Source organism: Macrotis lagotis, chromosome 3 (assembly GCF_037893015.1).
Source record: "Macrotis lagotis isolate mMagLag1 chromosome 3, bilby.v1.9.chrom.fasta, whole genome shotgun sequence".
Lineage (NCBI taxonomy): Eukaryota > Metazoa > Chordata > Mammalia > Peramelemorphia > Peramelidae > Macrotis > Macrotis lagotis.
The window spans coordinates 202,366,686-202,389,480 of NC_133660.1; the positions used below are offsets into that span (position 1 = coordinate 202,366,686).

The 22,795-nt window shown below is 33.6% G+C and overlaps 1 protein-coding gene across 9 annotated transcripts in view; it reads left to right on the top strand.

The window, feature by feature from the left end:
- LCORL (ligand dependent nuclear receptor corepressor like) overlaps window positions 1-22,795 on the top strand; it is a 149,439-nt gene that overhangs the window by 77,258 nt on the left and 49,386 nt on the right. For 8 of the 9 annotated variants that reach the window (XM_074229724.1, XM_074229719.1, XM_074229718.1 and 5 more), the window contains one exon: window positions 8,895-9,146. In XM_074229724.1, the coding sequence (XP_074085825.1) occupies window positions 8,895-9,146 (252 nt within the window). Of the gene's footprint in view, window positions 1-8,894; window positions 9,147-22,795 lie in introns of those variants that run through there. The other variant, XM_074229725.1, reaches the window with a different exon arrangement.

The window sequence follows — 22,795 nt, forward strand, 5'->3', positions numbered from 1 at the left end:
TGTAGTCAGTGACTAGTTTCAGAAGGATGTTTTTACTTTATTTTATTTGGTGACTGCAACTCTTGAAGGGCCATGGAAGGATTTCCTACATTTTAGAAAAATACTGGGGCGGCTAGGTGGTGTAGTGGATAAAGCACCGGCCTTGGAGTCAGGAGTACCTGGGTTCAAATCCGGTCTCAGACACTTAATAATTACCTAGCTGTGTGGCCTTGGGCAAGCCACTTAACCCCATTTGCCTTGCAAAAAAAAAAAAAAACCTAAAAAAAGAAAAAAGAAAAGTACTGATTCTCGAGTTGATTTTACTTATTCTGAATTTTTGTTGACATGATTTTCTACAATCAGTAGAAAAGATATACAACTCTACTAACCTTTGGTGTCTGGGGATAGGCCTTCTATGAACTTCTATGAACATAATGATGGTGGTTTTTGAATTTTGATGTGTATAATTAAAAGAAAATTCTCATGTGAAATCATTATTTTCATGATTTTCTAGGTGATTCATCCGTTTTAAAATCTTAATCTCCACAGATAAGCACGTAATCAAATTAATAGTATTAAAATGTCAAAAATTAAGAGGTTTGGGGGCAGCTAGGTGGCTCAGTGGATAAAGCACCAGCCCTGGAGTCAGGAGTACCTGGGTTCAAATCCAGTCTCAGACACTTAATAATTACCTAGCTGTGTGGCCTTGGGCAAGCCACTTAACCCCATTTGCTTTGCAAAAACCTAAAAAAAATATAAGAGGTTTGGTAAATAAAGAAATTTTGCTGTCCATATATTTATGACTGTTACTATATATCAAAATTATTTCTTCTGGCCTAAGATTCCCTTCTTTACCTTGTATCTTATTATATTAAATGCATAGGTTATAACAGAGCTAATATTTTCATAAAGATGGTCCTTAGGCACTAAGTTTTCTTTGAGACCTTTTCCATCACCCTTTAAAACTTTTAAATGTTCTTCAACAAATTCATCCGTCCACAAAGAAAGGGCTTAAGAATAGAGAATGCAAGTTCTCCAGATTACACTTTATATCTGAAGCAACACCTTAGGAAGCTTACCCAAAAGAATAAGCTTCTTGGATAAGTCATATGAATAGTCATTGAAATGGGTACATCAGGGAAAAGAGAGTAGACTGAGTTTCTTTTGGAAAATTGCAAGAAATTCTAATCTTCCCATGATAGAGAAAGGTCTACTTTTTCAATTAAAAATTTTTAATAGTTATTTATATCTAAAAATATATGATGTATACATCAAATATACATGTATACATATATACATATAAATGTATACATAGATAAATGCATGTTTGTGCACACCTATATGAGCATGTGACAAGCCTGAAATAAAATCATTTCTTTAGAATACTAAAAGATGAATCACATAGAGAACTACCAAAAAGCACAAGATATATATGAGCAATCTGGAATGTATAATCAGTGGGGAACTCCAAAGAATGGTAGTAAATGATACCATGGGGCCGGCTAGATGGTGTAGTGGATAAAGCACCGGCCCTGGAGTCAGGAGTACCTGGGTTCAAATCCGGTCTCAGACACTTAATAATTACCTAGCTGTGTGGCCTTAAGCAAGCCACTTAACCCCCTTTGCCTTACAAAAAAAATGATTACTCAGCCAAAAGATACCATGAAAGAATTTTATGAAGGGAAGAGAAGATGACCTGGTTACATAGGACAGGTGAGTACAGCTAGAGTATGACACTAGTACCCTATAATATTAAGAGATTAGTGAGCAATGTTTCTGACATATTAGGTAGATCCCCTATTTTCAGCTTTGGAGGAACGTGGAAAAGAATTGCATGAGATGGACAGGTGTAATTCACATTATTGGAAATAGCTCCTAGACTTTTAAGATCACAGACCTGCTTTTTTTCAGATCAAGGAGTAACTTGGAATTATTGAAAGTTCAGACCAATATGTAAAATAAAATCTAGAAAAGTACTATCTATTTAAGTTTCTATAGTTTGCATTTGTTAATTCAGTTAAGCATTTATTAAGTACTCATTTTTAGGCATCATGCTAGATGTAAGAGATATAGAAATATATTCCAGAAGTGAAATCCCTTTTGGCACAAATAGGAAAGTTAGGAACAAAAGTAGATTTGGAGAGGAAAGGCCTGAATTATATATAACTTATTTTATATACATATGTATACATATATATGAAATAACTTTTGCACATGTTGATTTTGAATTCCTTATGGGATATTCTTAAGAGAAAGTTAATTAGTAGGTTGTAGAGGTGAGATTAGGGCTCAGGAGGGAGACTGGGACTACCCTAAGTAGATTTGGAAGCCACTGTTCCACCAACAATGATCATTTTCCTTCCATGTGCCATATGCTGTGATAGGAATACAAAGACAATTCTAAAACAGCCCCTGAACTCAAGGAGAAATGTGTCCCTGTTGTGGGTACTATATGTTTTTATGTAGGTGTATAACTATATAAATAGTACATAAAATTACAAAGTATTTCGAGGTCCAAAAGGCATTAGAATCTTGGTGGAGTAAGAAAGGCCACTTGTAAAAGGTGTCACTTGAACTGAACTTTGAAGGGGGAAGGAAGCCATATATTCCAGGCAATAGGGATAGCTTTTGCAAAAGCATTAAGTATTTTGAATGAATGACAATAAGTAGGCTAATTTGTTTGCAACATAAGAGTACACAAAGGGGAGTGAAGTGAAAAAAATCTTGGAAAGGCAGATTAGAACTGGATTTGAGATAAATACTGAAGAGAAGAGCTTGTGTTAGATCCTAGAGTCAATAGTGAACCAATGGAACTTTCTGGTCAGGCCTTTAGGAATATTAACTTTGGCAGCTGGGTGGAATTTAAAGAGGGGAAATGTTAAAGGACACCAAATAGGAGTATTCTAGTAGTTAAAGAAAAGTGATTACAAAATATCTAGGTTAGGGGAGACATGGGCATCTTTGTAGACAGCAGGAAAGAACCTAATAGATATTAAATGAAGCCAATCAAATAAGAGGTTTTGAGATAGAATAGGAGAGAAGGAGCTCATAAGGAAGAACCTTTTTTCCCAAATAAAGTTTGGGGTGAGATCTTTGGAGAAGGAAGGGAGGGGTATAGAAGTATTATGGGAAACCTGAGGGGGGAAAAGGAAGATTGAAGTTTTTATTTTTTTTTATCTAGTTTTTGTTGCTTATGTGAACTGTTATGCTTATCTCTTGAGTGATCATGTATTTCAAGGAAGAGAGACATTATGGTGTCACCCGCCAATTGTAGTACCCAGGGAATGTTAGAAACTCAAGGATTGTTTCTCTTGCAGTTGCACTTTGTGCCAGCAAACATTTCAAAGTTTCACCTTTCTCACTTCTAGAAAGTCTTTGAGAATGGTTTGCATGTATGTTGAGCATGTGGATGGAAATAATGAAAAGGGATAAACGACTGTTTTTCTGCCCAGTCCCCCCCACACCCAAAGAAGCACTTTATCAAGTCTTCCAATTTCCTGAAAGATGCAGATTATATAAGAGCTCACTGCACTTTTTGATACCCCCTCCAAATTAACTAAGATCAAGATGAATCCTTGAAATAAATCTTCCTGCATTATTTGAATCTGATTTATTAAAATTCTTCAGTGAATGCAATTGTAGAGATCAGTGATCCTCTGTTAACATATCAGGTAAAGTATGTTTTCAAGAGGTATTTTCCACTGTCTTAGTAAAAGGAAAATATAAAATAGTTATTGCTCATCTGACAGTTTATTTTATTTGCTCAACTGTTGTTTTTCTGGTATTTTTTCTTTCGTGTTTTTTATAGATAACTTTAAAAAATTTCTCTCTGATGACTTTTCTCTTTACTATAAGTGATCTTATTTTCTATAGAAAAGGAAGAAGAGTACTACCAGTTTATCGATTTGAATAGCACTGGTCTTTACTGAATTTTATCGTGTCAATAAAACCTGTGTGTGTGTGTGTGTGTGTGTGTGTGTGTGTGTAAATAATGGGTTATTATCTAAAAATAGAATTAATCCATTGCCAGAATAGTGATCAGGCTTGGTGAAGATTAAAGAGGGTAAATGGAAAACAATTTTTCTTTAAGCACCCAAGTTCTTTTCCTAACACTTCAGAGTAAGGAAATCAGACTCAGGCAAATAGGAAACTTAATGGTTGTTTACTTCATCGGGCAAATTATTGGGAAAACTCTTGGTGTTCTTCAGTTAGAATTATAAAACTTTTCCAAGAGGCCAGATATATATTCATGTGATTCCCATGGGAACCTTAAATATTTCATTGTAACTTAATCTGATTAAAGGTTATTTTAAAAAAGAATAGCATCACATTCTCCAGAAATTTTGGAGATCCTAAGGTACCATTAGGACAAAGGCTATATACTGTTGGTTAAAGGAAAAGTAAAATAGCTGAAGATTTGCTCAATAATAATTAATGAAGTATAAACATTTAGCAGACAGTTTTCTGTTTGCCTGATCCTGTCTTCCTGTTCTTGATTGACAGTGTCACCAGCAATATAACTAGAGAGCATTGCTAGGTATATGAGATCAAATCCCATCTACATTATTTACTAGATGACAATAGGTGAGTCATCTCATCTTTGTTCCCACCTCATCTGTATAAGGAGGTTAAACTAGGTAATATTTTTAAATTATATATTTTATTTGTTTTCCAATTACATACAATGGTAGTTTCTACCAGTCTTTTTTTTAACAAGGTTTTGAATTTTATAATTTTATTTTCTCCCTTCCCCCCCCCCCCCCCAACAGAAGGCACTCTGATATAGTCTTTACACTTGCTTCCATGTTAGGCATAGATCCAAATTGAATGTGTTGTGAGAGAAGAAACAGATCCAAAAGGAAGAAAGAAAACAATAGAGATAGCAAAATTACATAATTCATACAAGTTTTAAAAATCGAAGATAACAATCTTGTCTTTGTTAACATTCCATAGTGTCCTTCTCTGATTACAAATGGTATTCTCCTCCACAGATCCCCTAAAATAGTCCCTAATTATTGCACTGATGGAGTGATCAGGTCCATCAAGGTTGATCATCACTCCATGTAGATGTTAACTTGTATAATGTTCGTCTGGTTGTGCTCATCTCTCAGCATCAATTCATGCAAATCTTTCCAGGCTTTTCTGAAATCCCATTGCTCATGATTTCTTTTAGAACAATAGCATTGCATCACATTCACATACCATAATTTCTTCAATCATTTCCCCAGTTCACTCATTTTCCACTTTTTTGTCACTACAAACAGAGCTACTATGAATATTTTTTGATGTATGCAATTTTTACCCTTTTTCATGATTTCCTGAGGGTACAGACCCCAGGAGTGGTATTGCTGGATCAAAAGGTATGAACATTTTTATTGCCCATTGAGCATAATTCCAGATCAATCTCCAGAAAGGTTAGATGAGTTCACAGCTCTACCACCAATGCATCAGGTGTCCCAGATTTCCCACATCCCCTCCAACACTGATCATTGTCCTTTCTGGTCAATCTTAGACATGTGAGGTGGTACCTCAGAGATGCTTTAATTTGCATTTCTCTAATCAATAATGATTTAGAGCAGTTTCCTAAGACTATATAGATAGCTTTGATTTCCTCATCCAAAAATTGCCTTTTTATATTCTTTGACAATTTGTCAATTGGGGTATGACTTTTTTTTTTTATAAATTTGACTCAGTTCTCTATAAATTTTAGAAATGAGTCCTTTGTTAGAAACACTAGTTGTAAAATTGTTTACCAATTAACTACATTCCTTTTGATCTTGGTTACAGTGGTTTTGTTTGTATAAAAGGTTTTTTTTAACTTAATGTAATCAAAAATGTCCGATTTGTTTTTTATAATGTTCTCTATCTCTTCTTTGGTCATAAGCTGCTTCCCTTTCTACATTTCCCTTTCATAGATCTGACAAGTAAACTATTCCTTTAAACTAGATAACATTTAGGTCCTTTGCAACTCTAGATTCTCTTATGTTGGAAAAGAAGTTAAAGAACATAGAACTCATCACCAGTATAGATAGAGTTAAATGTCAAAACCTCAGAAAACAAAGCTAATCTGAGAACTCAATAAGAAAATAAATGTCAGAGAAGAATTTGCATTATTTTACCAAGACTTAATATACAAAAATTAGGAACTCTTGACTGTTTATGGATACTTAAGAAGGAAGAAAAATGCCCACATAGATATGCCAAACCAAATACCATAAAAAGTATTATGCATACCATAGTAAGCATATCAGAGAGAACAAAGTAGTTCACAGGAAACAAGTTCCAGACCCAAGAAAATAAACAGCAACAAAAAAACCTGTTTTCAGTAAATGTGGAAAAGCATATAAATAAATAGACTAATTTCACAGTCATATTATTTCTAATTGTTAAAAATTTTGCACATTAAGTATTACTATTTTTATTACTAAGTTCTTGGGGATTTTCTTGGATCTTATTCTATGCCATTTTATTCCCATTCTGAGAGTGAAGGCATTACCTGCAAATAAATATGGTCTTCAAAGTAGTCTGCCCCATTTTTGACTGTTGACATAGAACAGCAAGCAGTATTACTTGGCATTCTAATTTTTATTAATGTTTAGTTGATTAGTTGGATCTGACTCTTTGTGACCTCATTTAGGGTTTTCTTGGCAAAGGTCCTGGGGTGGTTTGCCATTTCCTTTTCTAGCTCATTTACAGAGGAGGAAACTGAAGCAAACAGGGTTAAATGACTTGCCTAAGGTCACACAGTATATCTTTGATGCTACATTTGAACTTGGGTCCTCCTAACTCCAAAACCATTTATCCACCATGCCCCAATCTGATTTTTAAATGGGGCTTATTTTCATGAACACCAATAAGTTTTCCCAATAATTTGCCCAGTAATAAATAGTTAATGAAGTAGACAGTTGGTAAATTTTCTGTTTGCTTGAGTCTAATTTCCTACTCTGAAGTGTCAGGAAGAGAACTTGAGTGCTTAAAGAAAACTTGTTTTCCATTTACACTTTTTAATCTTCACCAAGATTGATCACTATCCTGTTATTAGATAGAAATGAAAAGGGAAGGAAAGTAAGTAAAAGGTAATAAATTTTCACTTATTCTTGGCAATGGATTAATCCTGTTTTTAGATAATCCCTTTCGTGTGTGTTTGTGTGTGTGTGTGTGTGTGTGTGTGTGTGTGTGTGTGTGTGTGTGTGTGTTGGTTTTACTAAAGCTTTCTTCCCTTGGGAAAAGCATGACTAATCCATCCATAAATGCAATCTTTGATTCCAAACTCATTGTTTAAATAGTCATCCAACTTCTTTGAATGGCCTAGCAGTGAACTTAATTGTGAACTCAATTTTTTAAAATTTTTAACACTAAGAAATAGGTCCTGTAATCCTTTAATACTATATTATATTCAGCTGTTTCCCTAGAATAGCTTCTGATTGATATATATTCCACATCTTTAAACATTTCCTGGTAAATTCCCTAGGAAAAAATCCTTAGCAAATCTAGGAACATAGGCATAAATCTCTATCAACAGCTAAATAAGGAAAATTGGCCTAGATCTTTGATTGATTGAGCATATTGTACAGAACCATTGGGTAGCTACAGCTAAGCAATATACTCCATCCTAATGGGATTCTCTTATGATATTTTTCAACCAGAGGCAAACCCTATCACTTCCTTTATCTTTAGTATTTCTCTGGCACTCTAGTAATAATAGAACCTAGTAAGTATATTAATTTGAACTTGAGAACTAGCATTCTTTCCACTATTCCAGATTGGTGGTAGTAAGTAAAAAATAGCAAAATTAACTGTTCTCTGCAGATACAATGTTTTAAGTTTCATTCAATATGAATGACTTTTTACCTATTCAAGAACATGATTCTTCATAGTTCTCTCAATGAAATACCTTTTCAGCAAACTGTCAGAATGAATTGACATATCTTGAAGGGAGATCCCATGGTCACATGTTTTGGTTATGTACTATCTAAGAAACAGTTTGGAGATTAGTAGCATTTTAAATCCTCTTTGGACATTTTCTAATCAGGAAATTATTCTTGCTGACATAGCCCATGCAAGGGAATCTTTAATGACAAGTCTATATGATTCTTAGTAAAAATGAATCTTAAAAACTGAACATCAAAGTGTTTCAAAAGATTCTTAAATGACTTTTTGTCCTTTAATGTAAATTGCTAATTGGTGGGGGTAGAGACAATAGGAGGAGGGTTAGGAGAACTAGTTTGCAGCCTTTATTTTTCTTTCTTGTTTTCTCTTGCCTTATTTAATCCATTTACTACCACTATCAACAATTAAGTAATTGTACTTTAAATTATTTGGAAATATTTTCATTAATAGTTCTACCTAGTATTAAGTTTACATGCAGATTCTATGCTCTTGATTTCTTACACCAAAATTTGGGATAAATTGTTGAAATTCTTGTACTATCTTGCTTTAGTTGTAAAATGTTTTTATTCGTGTAGTATACTTACTGGGAGAGTCTTGTAATTATTTTTGTAGAAGTTATCAGTAGAAACAAACTTATTGTCTACTTGTACTTACTGGAAATTTATTGAAAACTTTTAAAAACACTTTAGATAATCTGTTCACTTTTTGACCAATTTGTTCTTTAACTTTAAAGTGTAATAAACACTTGTTTTCAAATGTTGACGGTGGTGGTAGTGATGGTGATGATGATGATGATGATGATGATGATGATGATATATTCCAAGTTTTGGGTTGATATGCTAATATAAACTTAAATTTCATATAAAAATTTATATTGGAAAGCCTCTGAGACCATAGAAAACTGGGGATTAATTCTAAAAAGTTTTACTTAATCATGATTTGTAATTTTGAAAAACTGTAATCATAAATATAGATATTTAATATTTCTATTTTCTAATGCTTGTTATATGTATGTTTTTTCCTAGATCTTCCTCAGAACTGTGATCCTAACATTCCCCTAGTTGCTCAGGAATTAATGAAAAAGATGATACGTCAGTTTGCAATTGAATACATTTCAAAAAGTGGTAAAATTCAAGAGAATAGAAATGGTTCAGTTGGACCAAGTCTAATATGTAAAGGTATCCAAATGAATCAAATAGAAAACTCCCTTCAGGAAGAGCAGGAAGGCCCCCTAGACCTCACTGTGAATCGAACTCAAGAACAAAATACTCAACAAGGTAAGACTTTTGTAATATATATTATATATGATGATTTTAGGAATCTGAATTTTTTTAACTTATTCTCCTTTGCTTGTTTATAGATAAAACATTTAATATGTGACTACTCTTATCTTCCAATGTATAGTAGAGAGAACTACAACCTTCAAGACAATGCCAAAACTCTCATTTTAACTGTTAAAATTTGGTAAAAGAATGATTGTCTCTTTCCAGATATTCTAACTATTGTCAGAATTAATTTTATTGAATATCACTTATTCTTTCATTAGTATAATCATACTGTACTAAGAAGAAATATGACCAAAAGCAAGTAACTATTTGGAAAGTGAGAAAAGCTTATATAATTTATTAGCATATTTGATCATACATGATCAACATGTACATGTACTGTATTAAGTTAATGTGGAATTTTAAAAATAATTAAAATATGTGGTCTTTGCCCTCAGGCTGCTTAGTTAGTGAAATAGAGGGAAAACCAAATAAATAAAAAAAATGACATGCTCAAGTATCAAGAGAAAAACCAGTAAGAAAGTGGTGTGGGCCAGGAAGGCTTATTAATGTTTACAGAAAGAGATAATGATAGATTTAAAGCTTGAAGAAGCCTAAGAGATCATCTGATAAAATCTTCTCCATGTTTATCTAAGGATGAGATAACTGAGATCCAGGGAGGCCCCCTGATAAGTCCAAGATTGCATACATTGTAAGGCAGAACCAAGTTTCAGATTCAATGCACTTGTGACTATATATCTGCTATTCTACATTATTACAGAGAGAGAATTTGTCAAAAAGAGGTAGAATTCCAGATGCTTTAAAGATGACAGATAATTTTATTTAAATCAGATCAGTTAAAAAAAGGAGATTGGAATATTTGGGGGGGGCATCTTAAAGCCATGGGAACTGCTTTTTAGTTTGTTGCAAAAATTCTGGGGATTTGAAAAGATTCTTTTTTTTTTTTTTTTTTTAATTTTATTTAAGGCAGTGGAGTTGAGTGACTTCCCAAAGCCACACAGCTAGGCATTTATTAAGTATCTGAGATTGGATTTGAATTCAGGTCCTTCTGACTCCAGGGCTGGTGCCCTATCCACTATGTCAACTAGCTGCCCCAGTTTTAAAAGATTCTTAAGAGAAGTGTTAGCAAAAAAAACTTTAAGAAAGCTATTTCTCACTGCTATATTTTACAGCTGGGATAGACTTGGGGAAGATGTAAAGGAAAGGCATTTGAATAATTTCAGACATGAAGATGGTAGGTTTTGTTTTTTTTTAAGAAGCTCAGAAATATAATGGACATATTGAACTTGATTATAAGAGGATGAAGGAAAGAAAATGTACAGATGACTTCAACTAATGAATTGTAGAAAGAAGATAGTAGGGATATTGGGAGAAAGAATACTATTATTTCATTCCTACCATGGAGCATCCTCAGTTAATTAGTTGGAAATGAGAGGAGAATCATTATGGAACCATTGAGAAACAGCCCATCTGCCTTGTTCTACTCACCTGGGAAGTGAGGGTACCAGCAAGATTACCCTTTTATATAGGATTACAACAAAAAAAAAGTAAAATTTTGTAAAAAGCAAGGGACCATCATACTTCACTCCCTACCCACCCCCATCAAATTGTATAAAATCATGATAATATTCCCTTAAATAGTAGAAAAATAGTTAACATGCTTTAGTTTTATTTAGCTGTGATTTTTCCCTTCTGCAAAATTCAATAATCCCATTTTCCTTCAATAATGCCTTGTATCACAGTTTTCTAATATTTCACCATTTTGGTCATCTACAGATATTATTTATTAATATGACTCTTAAAATGTGATATCCATAACTGGATGCAATAATCCTGACTAGCACGGGGGAGATAAAGTATAGTAGAATAATGGAAGGATGTTCTAGTAGTAGGTTAAACCAAGCAATAATCCTTCCAGAGAGTTCTTATACTCTTTCAGCTCTTGAATAGATAAGACTAAAGTACTCCGGACAGAACTCTTAAGGATATTCTGTTTTTAAGAGACAAAACTTGGATAAAAATCCAGCAAGGGAGGTTGAGGACTAGTTAGACAATAACAGGAAAACCAGGATAGAATAGTATCACAGAAGCCTAAGAAGGATGAGAATTGAGCAAAGACTATTTGATTTGGCAATTAGGAGATTCATTAATAACTCTGGAGAGACTGGTTTCCATTGAATGGAAAGCTAGACTATAGATAGTTGAGAGGGTTAGAAGTAAGGATGTGGAGGCATTGATTATAAACAATAACCTTTTCAAAGAGTTAGCTACAAAATGGAGGAAAAATATTGGTAATAGAGATGGACAAATCAAGTGAGGCATTTTTTAAGAATGAAGGAAATATGGACATGTTTGAAGGAGTAGATAGAGAATCACACAGGAGATAAGGAAAGATTGAAGATAAGTGAGGAACTGGAGATAATAGAATTGGCAGTCTGAGATGATAGGATGAAAGAACTTCCTTTCTGTATATGGAAAAATTTGTCTTAGCAAAAAAGGCTAGAGAGAGAAGTGAAGGAAAAGATGATGGCAGAAGCCATTTTGGATGATTTGCCATGGGGAAGTGGGAGCCCTTGCCAAATATCCTCAGTTTTTTCAATGATATGAAGCAAGAGTTTCAGCTGAAAGAATGGGGAAGAAAGGAACCGTGAGAATTTTAGGAGGAATTAAAAAGGTTTTCAAAATGTGGTAAAATGAGTAGTATATTAAATTAATTAGGGAGGTAAAAAGGAATTGCTGCGAAAAGGGCCCATTTTGGATCTATTCATGGTTTCATGATTTTCTCCAAGTAAGAAAGGAATCAGAATGAATCAACAATGGCTTAGGGCAAGATCAGCAATAAATTAAGATATAATGCTGAACATATAGAATTGAATTGGTCACCATGGGTTCAAGATGAGGAAAGGAAAAGAGTATAGGCAATGCAGGCAGTGTGGTTTTGGAAAGAACCTAAGATTTGAGTAATTTGAGATCACAAGGTGAAGAACAAGATTTGGGACTTCAAGCAAAGGAAGATGGAGAATCATAACCTATAGTAATCGGATAAGAAAATTTCACAATTCAGGAATGTGGAGGTAGTGCATTTATGAGTGATAGCAAGTTGAAGGTATGACCATATCTATATGAAGTTAAGTATGGAATAGAGGAGTTGGTCACACAGAATTAGTTAAGTTTAAGGAACTGGGTATTTTGAGGTTGGAATATCAGGGCAGGAGTTAAGAAGAAGAGAAAGATCATGCTTCTGACTCTGAAATCATTGAGGAAAGAAAGGAAATGTCCTGGAAGTCATCATACAACAGTATTGGACAATGTTATACAACGGATTATTGGTTGAATGGTAGATAGGGATTGAATGAACCTCAAAGGAGGAGAGAGCTTTGAGTAATAGAGGGAGGAGAGCCTGGAAGTGGCAGTTTTGTGTAAGGAAAATTCCAACTCTCCTACCTGGACCATCAAGTCATGGAAATGAATGAAAGTGGTGGAAAGAGCAGCCAGTGAGGCAACCATATCATATCATCAGAATGGGAGCCAAGGCCTAGTTAGAGCCAGAAGACTGAAGGAGGTAGGAAAGGGAACCTCTTGCTAGATTTCAAGCAGTCTTGCCAATGTCCTTATAATATAGTTGTTGACTTTGCTAAGAGAAAGTTTAAAAAGAATGTGAAGATAAACACTTTTATAAGTATTTTAAGAAGCTATATTATATATATATCAGTATTGGAACTCATATTCAGATTCAGCTTCAGTAGTTTATAGAACATCATATAATCAACATTGGGAACATTGGCATTTAATAAAAACCAACTGATCATGCACTTAATTATTGAGCTAGGGCCAAGTAGCTATATTATTCCAGAGTAACTGCTTTTGATCTAACAGATATTTTCAAATAACTTTAGATTTTGTCAAATGATTGTGTCTACCCTTCATTTGCTTTACTTTCATCTGAAGATGATACATTTTAATGCATGTAACAACAAAGATAGCTTATATACTTTGCTTTTTAAGTTTTGCAAAGTGCTTTTATGACTTCATTTTGTGAATCTTTCAATATCCTTGAGGGTAGGTATTTATTATCTACGTTTTATAGCTGCGACTATAAAAAGTTAAATGACTTAGCACAAGTATATAAAACAAATTTCAAACTTAAATCTTATCTAGAACTGCTAAATCATTGATATCAAGCTCAAATAGAAATGGGGGCATCATTGATTGTTTTAAAATAATGACATTATCTATGCTTTAGGTGTTTTTATTTGTTTGCCTGTTTCATTTTTTTCTTAAAAGATCCAGTTACATTTTTAATCTGGTTCAGGCCAAATTCAGGTGTGTTGTGGGTTTATGTAGTCAACGGCCAGAAGTTTAACACTTCTGCACTATATCATGTTGCTTCCACAGAGCAATCTCATCCAGAAATATTATCCAGATCCTGGTTAGGGAATTACAGTCTTTTGCTTAACCTTTTTCATTGTTGAAGAAGTCTTCCTCCACTGGGCTGTAATCTACTTGCCTATAATGTCAAACTGAGGGTCTTAGTTTGACCTCAGAACCATATAAAGCATGCCCACTCCCTCTTATATGTGATTCCTTCGGATTCTGACATTAGCCATCATTTCCCCTATTCAGATTTAACCTCTTTAAAGCAATACATTCCACTTACCTGATTTGTTACTTTATGTGATAACATACCATATAAAGAATCCCTTTTATATACCGGCTCCCTCTCCTTGGATAAAATGTAGTTTGTTTCTTACCTAATGTGGTACTTCATAAACCTCTCCTGTTTCTCTCCAGTGCTACTTTCCAGCAAGAAGCTTCCTCCAGCCCCGCAAATGTAAGGGCTTTCTCTACTTTCTCATTCTAATATTAGTTCCAAACCTTAGGTTCCTAGGTCTCAAAGCTATGCATTGTTAACAGCTGTGATTTTGTGTCATGGAAGTTAAGAAATTTTGCCAACAGTAGTAGAATGTCCAAGCTATAAAAATATCATACCATTTGAATTGTGACCAAATTAAAAACTTCTATTGACATCAAAATTTATGTAGATTTTTATTTACTATTACAGCAACAGTGAAGATAGGTACAAAATCTTAAGCAGAAGAGGTAAATATACATTTTTATAAAATTCTTTATTCTGTGAAACAAGATGACAGTGATTGTATTTTCAAGCAGTAAAACTAAGTTGTTGTGAAGCTGAAACTACAAGATTTCCTAATTCTGGTCCATTATTTCTTCTTCTGAGCTATACTGCTAAGAATTTCTGGCACATATTTATCACTCACACCCACGAAGAGTCAATAGTTAGTCAATAAACATTAAGTGCCAAGCACTATACTTTAGATCTGGGGATACAAATACAATTGAAAACAAGGTCAGTCCCAGCCCTAAAGGAGCTTAGGATTTGATAGGGGGCAAAGCTAAAAAAGCCTGAATGGAAGGGATGGTACCAGGTTGGCATGTTAGAGAGTTCCAAATAGGCCCCAAAACTGTGTAGCTGGTGGAAAATGGAGGAAAAATACTGTGCTGGGTTATTTAAATACCAATTTAATTAATTTTCTTTCTACTCAGTTACCATAAACTTTTTTCTATTGTTTATGAACCTTTTTTTAAAAATTATCATAGTCACTTGGAGTTCTTTTCCTTTTGAGGTATAATCATATCTTCTTAAATTTGGATTATATGTGCTTCAAGCTCTATCTTCTTATTACTTTAAGGTAGTAGTGATACTTTCTAATCTATTGATGCAAAACATGGTTTTATTTGCCTTATAAAATACTGTTTTCTTCACTTTCTTCACTAAATCTAGTCTGCTGTATAAAATCTTTTAGGAACATTCCACTAATGATTGATAAAAGCTTGCTGAATATTATAGAGTTTTGGCAACAGTACTACAAGCAATATTCAAAGTAACTCTGTGGAATTGAAAGCCTAAAAATTAGGTCCTGTGAAATGAGGTTGTTACTCTCTCTTTGTCCCTTTAGTTTAGTTCCAGAATGAATAAAGTCTCCAGGTTTGACGCTCCAAAGAGCATGTTCTTCCATGTTTCATGTCTCAGAATTATTTCTTTGTATTTTGCAATGATTTGAGTCCACTGCTTCTAGAGTTCTAGCATATAGATAAGTATGTGATCAACATGTACATGTACTGTATTAAGATTGGTTAATGTGGAATTTTAAAAATAATTGAAATATTTGCTCTTTGCCCTAAGGCTGCTTAGTTAGTGAAATAGAGGGAAAACCAAATAAATGAAAAAAATGACATACTCAAGTATCAAGAGAAAAACCAGTAAGAAAGTGGTGTGGGCCAGGAAGGCTTATTAATGTTTACAGAAAGAGATAATGATAGATTATGATAATGATAGATAACCCTGACCTAAGCTTGAAGAAGCCTAAGAGATCATCTGATAAAATCTTCTCCATGTTCATCTAAAGATGAGATCCAGGGAGGCCCCCTGATAAGTCCAAGATTGCATATATTGTAAGGCAGAACCAAATTTCAGATTCAGTGCACTTGTGACTATATATCTGCTATTCTACTTTATTACAGAGAGAGAGAGAGAGAGAGAGAGAGAGAGAGAGAGAGAGAGAGAGAGAGAGAGAGAGTCAGGAAGTATTAGTATTTCCTTGGTACCATCTCTATGAATCATAGAATTCTAGAACGAGAAAAAACATTAAAAAGTAAAATTAATTAAACATTCATTTTCTAGATGAAAAAACCTAAGTCCCAGGGAGAGGAAATGAGTTGAAAAAAGAAGACATGATTATTTCTTTCATATTAATAGGTGAACAGAGTAACAATATTGTTAACCACTTGAATATTTGATGGGTTCATGCTGCTTGTGCAGAATGACCACTATAATTGTAATGCTGAACATTTCTTTTAAGGCTATAGTTGGATTATTAATTTTATTATATACTTTTTAAAATACTATGAAATTTTTAAATTTTTCTATAATATTGATCCCACATTAATTCAGAGCTCATAAAGGATTGCAAAGACTTTTTCTTCATATACATATATACTCTCAGGTGAATTTTTTAAAATATTAATCTCATTTTCTAAATGGAGTAAGATTCAGAAAGCTTAAAAAATTTAAGGTTATACAACTGGCAAGTATAATGAAGGATTTGAAACTAGATTTTTACAATTATTGTTAGCAACACCCTTTATATTATGGCCAAATGGAATTATTTCCCAGTGAATTGATGTTCTTTTCATAAAAAGATACTATTTATAAAAATGGAAAGATAACCAAAAAGGAATGAAGATTTTTATGTTTCCCCCTATTTACAAAAACACTTTTTTTTTAACATATTGGTGAATAAATTTGGTTTTTATTGCTACTATAAATTTTCCAGTTTTTTTCACCCTTCTTTAGATTACATTTAGAATTAACACATGAATAACTTCTCACTTCAATTGTCCCTTTGCTGATAGGTGCCATTCTGTCTCTTATTTTCATGTAATTTGGTCTCATTTAGTTTATTTTGGTCTTTAAAAACATCATTTTTATGTATTCCAATTGAGCATATAAGGAAGCTCACCACAAGATTTGTAAATTGTAAAGTACTGTAAATGTGTCAAATCGTAGGTTTCAAGTACATTTTTGTTTCTCCAGTCTGTATATTCATTCACAAACTACTAATTAAATGCAACCTGCTGGGGCAGTTACAGAGATAATTAAGATTCAGATCTTACACCCTCAAGGAGTTTACATTCTAGTGAGAAAAATGCAACATACTCATGTTATCCAACATTATACACTACATATAGTTCAGGATAGAATTAAATAATATTATGCAAGGAAGCAAATTTGACTTTTATCATAACTTAGAGATTTTGTAGAAGGTTACTTAGGAATGAAATGTGACATTAGCAGGGAATTCCTGATTCAAAAAATATGATTTAGATAAAATGGGTAATGACAAGAATCTCATATTTGGAAAATAAATTTCTTTTGTTAGTGCCATGTACTGGCACTAGGAGTTTCTCTTTAAGCAGGTTAAGAATTTTAAAGGCATGTACAGAAGATGATCATAAAGGCAAGTAGCTGAATATAAAGTGTCCTGTCAAAACTCAGTATTCAACCTCAGTTTACTCATCAGTAAAATATGAATAATAGCATATATATACATCTCATAATGTCGTTGTACAAGCAGTATTTTTGTAAACTTTAAATTCCACATAAATGCCTGTCATCACCATCATCACCATTACATCATCATCATTATTATTATTATTATTATTATTATTTGCAAAATGTAGAAAAAATTGATTCAAATTTAGGAGAAGAATTAACCCAGGTGATATAAATAGTCAAAGAATAGGAATAGGCAAAGATGAAAAGGAAGAAATCCTAACCATCAAAAGATCAATTTAAAAATGCTCCAAACAGGGGTGGCTAGGTGGCACAGTGGATAGAGTACCAGCCCTGGAGTCAGGAGTACCCAAGTTCAATTCCGGCCTCAGACACTTAATAATTACCTAGCTGTGTGGTCTTGGGCAAGCCACTTAACCTCATTTGCCTTGCAAAATCCTAAAAAAAACCCAAAATGCTCCAAATCATTAATGAATTAGTAATGCAAATTAGAACAACTCTCTTAGATTTCACTTTACAAAGTTGATAGATTTACAAAGTTGATGAAAATGAAAAATGTTGGAAGGACTGTAGTACAACAAGAACATTAAGCAGTTTCTATGTCATTGTGAATTAGTTCAGCCGTTTTGCAAAAAAATCGGGAAATATGTCCCCAGAATCATTAAGCTATACAATCTCAGAGATAACACTATTATGAGGTCTACACCCCTGGGGGTAGCTAGATGGTGCAGTGGAAAGAGCATTGGCCTTGGAGTCAGGAGGACAGGAGTTCAAATCCAGCCTCAGATACCTACTACCTGTGTGACCTTTGCCTCACAACCAGGATCATCTTCAGTTGTCCTGATTCAGATCTGACCACTAGACCCAGATGGCTCTGGAAGAAAGTCATGTTGGTGATTTTGCACCCTCTCACTCAAATCCAATTCACATGCTTGTCATGGTATCATCTTCCTGATGTCATGGTCTTCTTCAAGAATGAAGGACAAACATCATTATTATCCCCAGAAGATGGAAGATCAAGTAAAAAATAGTTGTAACAGCTCTTTTTGTTATGGTAAAGAACTGGAAATTAAAGGGGTGCCCATCAATAAGAAAATGACTAAAAAATTATGGTATGAATATATTAACCATTGTGCTCTAAGAAATTGACTGGTTTTTAATAAGTTTTATTCTGTTAAATATTTCCAGATTACATTTAAAAAAAACCCATTAATTTTTAGTAAAAAAAATATTGAGCTCCAAATTCCATCCCTTGAGAAGGCAAGCAACATAATATCAATTATATATGTAATTTCATGTAAAACATTTCCAAATTAGCCATGTTGCAAAAGAAAAACACATAAAAAAGAAAGAAAAATAAGTGTGTTTCAATACACTCAGTGATAAAAGAGAGACTTGGAATGAGTTGAAGTAACAAGGAAATTTCTACAATTAAGTGACATTGTGTTAAGACAACTTCCATTATGCTCGTTTTCCTTGATATTTGTTATGGGGGTTCTTTCCATACCTTTGTGAAAAGGTTAAGTGGAAAAAAAATACAATTAAAATGAAGGATAAACATTATTATTATCCCCCCCCAAAAAAACCTCTTCTTACAAATAGGCATAGCACAGTAAAATTTCCACATTTGACCATAACCAAAAAATGTATGTCTTATTCTTATACTGAATCTGAAGTATTATTAGGAGACACACACTTGTCAGGAGAATAAGTAGCATACTTATCATTGCCCATCTAGAATAATGGTTAGTCATCATCATGATCAAAATTCTTAAGTAAAAAAAGACTTTCCTCCCTGGAATCCTTTTCAATCTAAAAAATCATAAAAGTTATTATTAAAATGATAACCCAAGAGCATTTGGTCATTTTAAAATTCTCTTGTTTTTATGTTCCTCAGTCCTTTGCAATCTAGCTTCACCCTTTACTTTTCAAAGCATACCAATGCAAGTAAACTGGACTCTTTAGTTCATATCCTTTTTATCTTTAAGATTATTTAGAGGTACCACATTGTCCTATCTCCTACTTTTGTTGACTTCTACCAGATCAAAGGCAAATCTTTTAAAATATGGATATTCAGCAAAAATCTGGCATTTGAGACATTTTATCTTTTTCACTATATATACTCCTTCCCCTGGAAGTCTCTTCACTTTAACTGCTACCACTTATATATTTGCTCTATGCACAATTCCACAAATTTGTATTTCTAACCCCGACCTAAGCTCAGAACTCTACGCCTACAAAACATCTCTATTCAATCTATTTCTGTCTGTTACTTTAATCTTGTCTTCCACAATCAGACGTTAGATTTTTATTTGACTTTCTTTCTACTTATGTATTCTATCATTTCCAATAATATCTCTGACATGAGTCCCCTTTGCTGTATCTTCATTGCTAACCTCCTGAAAGCTCTTATCACTAGTGTGGACGAGTGCAATAATAGTCCCCTAATAGGTTTTCCCAACTTTTGTTCTTTTCCTCCTTCAATCCCTTCTTCATACAACTACCAGAATTATTTATACAAAGTCCAGCAGACTAGGGGCTGCATATTCCCTAGTGAATAAAGTTGTAACTCCTTGAACCACTTATTATCCTATGACTTTTCTAGTATTGCTTCATTATCACTACTTTTCTTATTCTACGATCCAGTCAAGCTGAGCTCCCTGGAAGACAGAAATAGCCTCTTTACTAGTCTTGCTACTCAGTCTGGCCCTTCCCTTTGTTTGGGTTTCTGTTATCTTTAGAATATTACAAACTTAGCCTTAGCCAGCTTTAGTTCACATTATTCCCATTTATACTCAGCTGAGTCTACAAGAAAGAGGGTGAAATCAGAATTTTTCATTTTTAAAGTCTAGATAGGTCTGGGTTCTCTGAATCCAAAAGACATAGACATTTAGTAGTTGCTCAAATTCCATTGGAGTATTTTTCCTCTCACAATTTTCTCCTAACCCACCAGTCTGTATTCTGAATTTACCAAAAGAAGTATATTCACATATGAGGTGTGGGTAACAGTAAGTGGGTTTCAAATTTCATAAATTATGCTCACTTAAAATAATTACTTTTAATAACACCATTGGAAGAATTCGGGGGGGGGAATTTTTTTGGGGGGGGGTTACAAGACAATGAAGTCAAGTGACTTACCCACGGTCACACAGCTAGGTAATTTCAAAGTGTCGAGGCAGGATTTGAACTCAGGTCTTCCTGACTCTAGGACCGGTGCTCTATTCACTGTGCCACCTAGCTGCCCTCCCCCTAAAGAAAATTCTTAACATAATTGGTCAGGTAAAAAGTACTATAGATGATGAAAAGAAATTGCATGGAATTTCATATATTTCTATTTTAGTATCTATGATTTTTAGTGGAGAATGATGAACTTAGTGAAAAGCATATTATAAGGTTTTGCTCCCTCCACTTAGGTCAGCAATACCATGAATTAATCATTTTATTTTCCATTCTGCCTCATAAACCATTGCATATCTGTCATTTAACTGAAATATTTCAAGTATGTAAAATCCCACTAAAATTTTTTTGCTGTTTTTTTTAAAAAGAGCAAAATGACCAAATAAATGTACTTTTCCAACAGCATATTTCCCATCCTTATGTCAAAATCACTTAAGATTCCTTTAGATATAACAAATAATGTTCAAGGACTTTGTGATAAGGCAAAATATAAAACAAGGAGACACCCAAGTTATTCACTACTGTCATGGTAGAGCTTTGGCATGGGAGAAGGCTTGAGGGCTTTTTTCTCCATTTTTAAGTCCTCATGCTCTTATTTTCATGTAATATTGTGTTGGCACATCATGTCATGTATTTGGATAGATATACAGACAAACAGAACATATGGGCTGTGAGTTAGGCCCAAACAGAAAAGGTGAAAGAAAAAAATTGTAGACTGACCTGAGCAAAAATGAAGCATGCTTGTTTCCTGTTTGTATGGCTGTAAACTATGGAATAGGAAAATCTCTGAAGAATTAAAAAAGGATTTTTACTCAAAGGACAGTGGAGAGAAACATAGTGGAAATGAAAAATTGTAACATAGAACTGCTGAGGAACTTTGAAGAGGAACAGGAATAAAAATACATTAACAGGTAAATGAAGGGGGAAAAAAAGGTAGATGAGACATGGCATAAGCATAGATCCAATGATCTCTGTGAGATAGATGTCAGGAGAAATCAAAGAAACCCTTCAGCAAGTTGTATAAAACTTGTGGTGAACTTGTAGTAAACTAAGGTCATAGAAAGGAGTGGAATAGGGCATTGAGATTAAGATTAAATATCCACTTTATTGTGTATCATGTACCACAGAACATTCCTAACATTATCTTTCACCAAGTGATATTTTAAAAAAAGATTTCATCCTAAATCATTTTGTGAATCCTGAAGAACTAAATTAAATTAACACTCTCAATATTGTTAATGAGAACATCAGATTAATAAACTTTATTTTAGTAATTTTTTCTGAATTTGGCAAATATTGAAAACATGAGCTTTTCATAAGGGAAAAAAGAAAGGACTTGTATATGAAATACTGCTTTGATATTTTTTTCTAAATTATATGATGAACTCAGCACATTCGTTTCAAAACTATCCCCTTTTTTCAAATGCTATAATGATCTGTTTTTCTTACTAGCCTTATAATTTGTCTTCTCTTCCCCAAGGTGTCATTTAGAAGTTTAAAAAAAAGTAATAATTAAGCAAAGTTAAGCAAGGCAAATATTTACACGCGTGTCATGTCTGTGTCCAATGGACACAAACCTCTGTCAAGAGCAAGTAATATGCTTCCATATTGGTTCTCTGGAGTTGTGGATGTTTCTTACTTTGCATTTGTTTGCGCTTGCAAAAAGTACTGCTATTAAGTATTTTTTGTATATATGGGTCTTTTCCCCTCTTTCTTAGATTTTCAGGCTATAAACCTACTAGTGTTATATTTGGATCAAAGAATATGTGCAGTTCAGTGATTTTTTTTTTGGTATAGAATTCCAAATTGCTTTTTAGAATGACTCAAGTTTCACCAATAGAAGTTTTATATGCCTGTCTTTGTTACCCTTCCAACAATTTTCATTTTTTTTTTATCATCTTTGCCAGTCTGAGTATGAAGTAGAATCTTAAAGTTCTTTAACATGTATTACTCAGATTATTTGTGATTCACAAATCAGGAAAGATTTTTAGAATTGAATCTTGAAATCATGTCCCTTACTATCTAGCCCTGCCATAATCCTATGGATGAGAAATGTGAATGTGAAGTTGGGAAATGTCATGGAGAGGAAGTAGTGGAATGGTTTTACTGTGTAATAGAGAGGATTTAAAGGTGGGGAGTAATGTCTGAAAAGTATATTAGTGCCTGATTGATAATTTTAAATGTTAGGTTACAAAATTTATTATTTCATCATTTAGGCAACAGAAAGCTACTGAACATTTTTGAGCAGGGGAATGGCATGATCACACACCTAATGTTTTAGGAATATTAATCGTGTGGCTCTATGTAAGAAGAGAGATTAGAAACTAGGAAAACAATCGGGTATTTATAGTACTCAAAGGTAAGAATT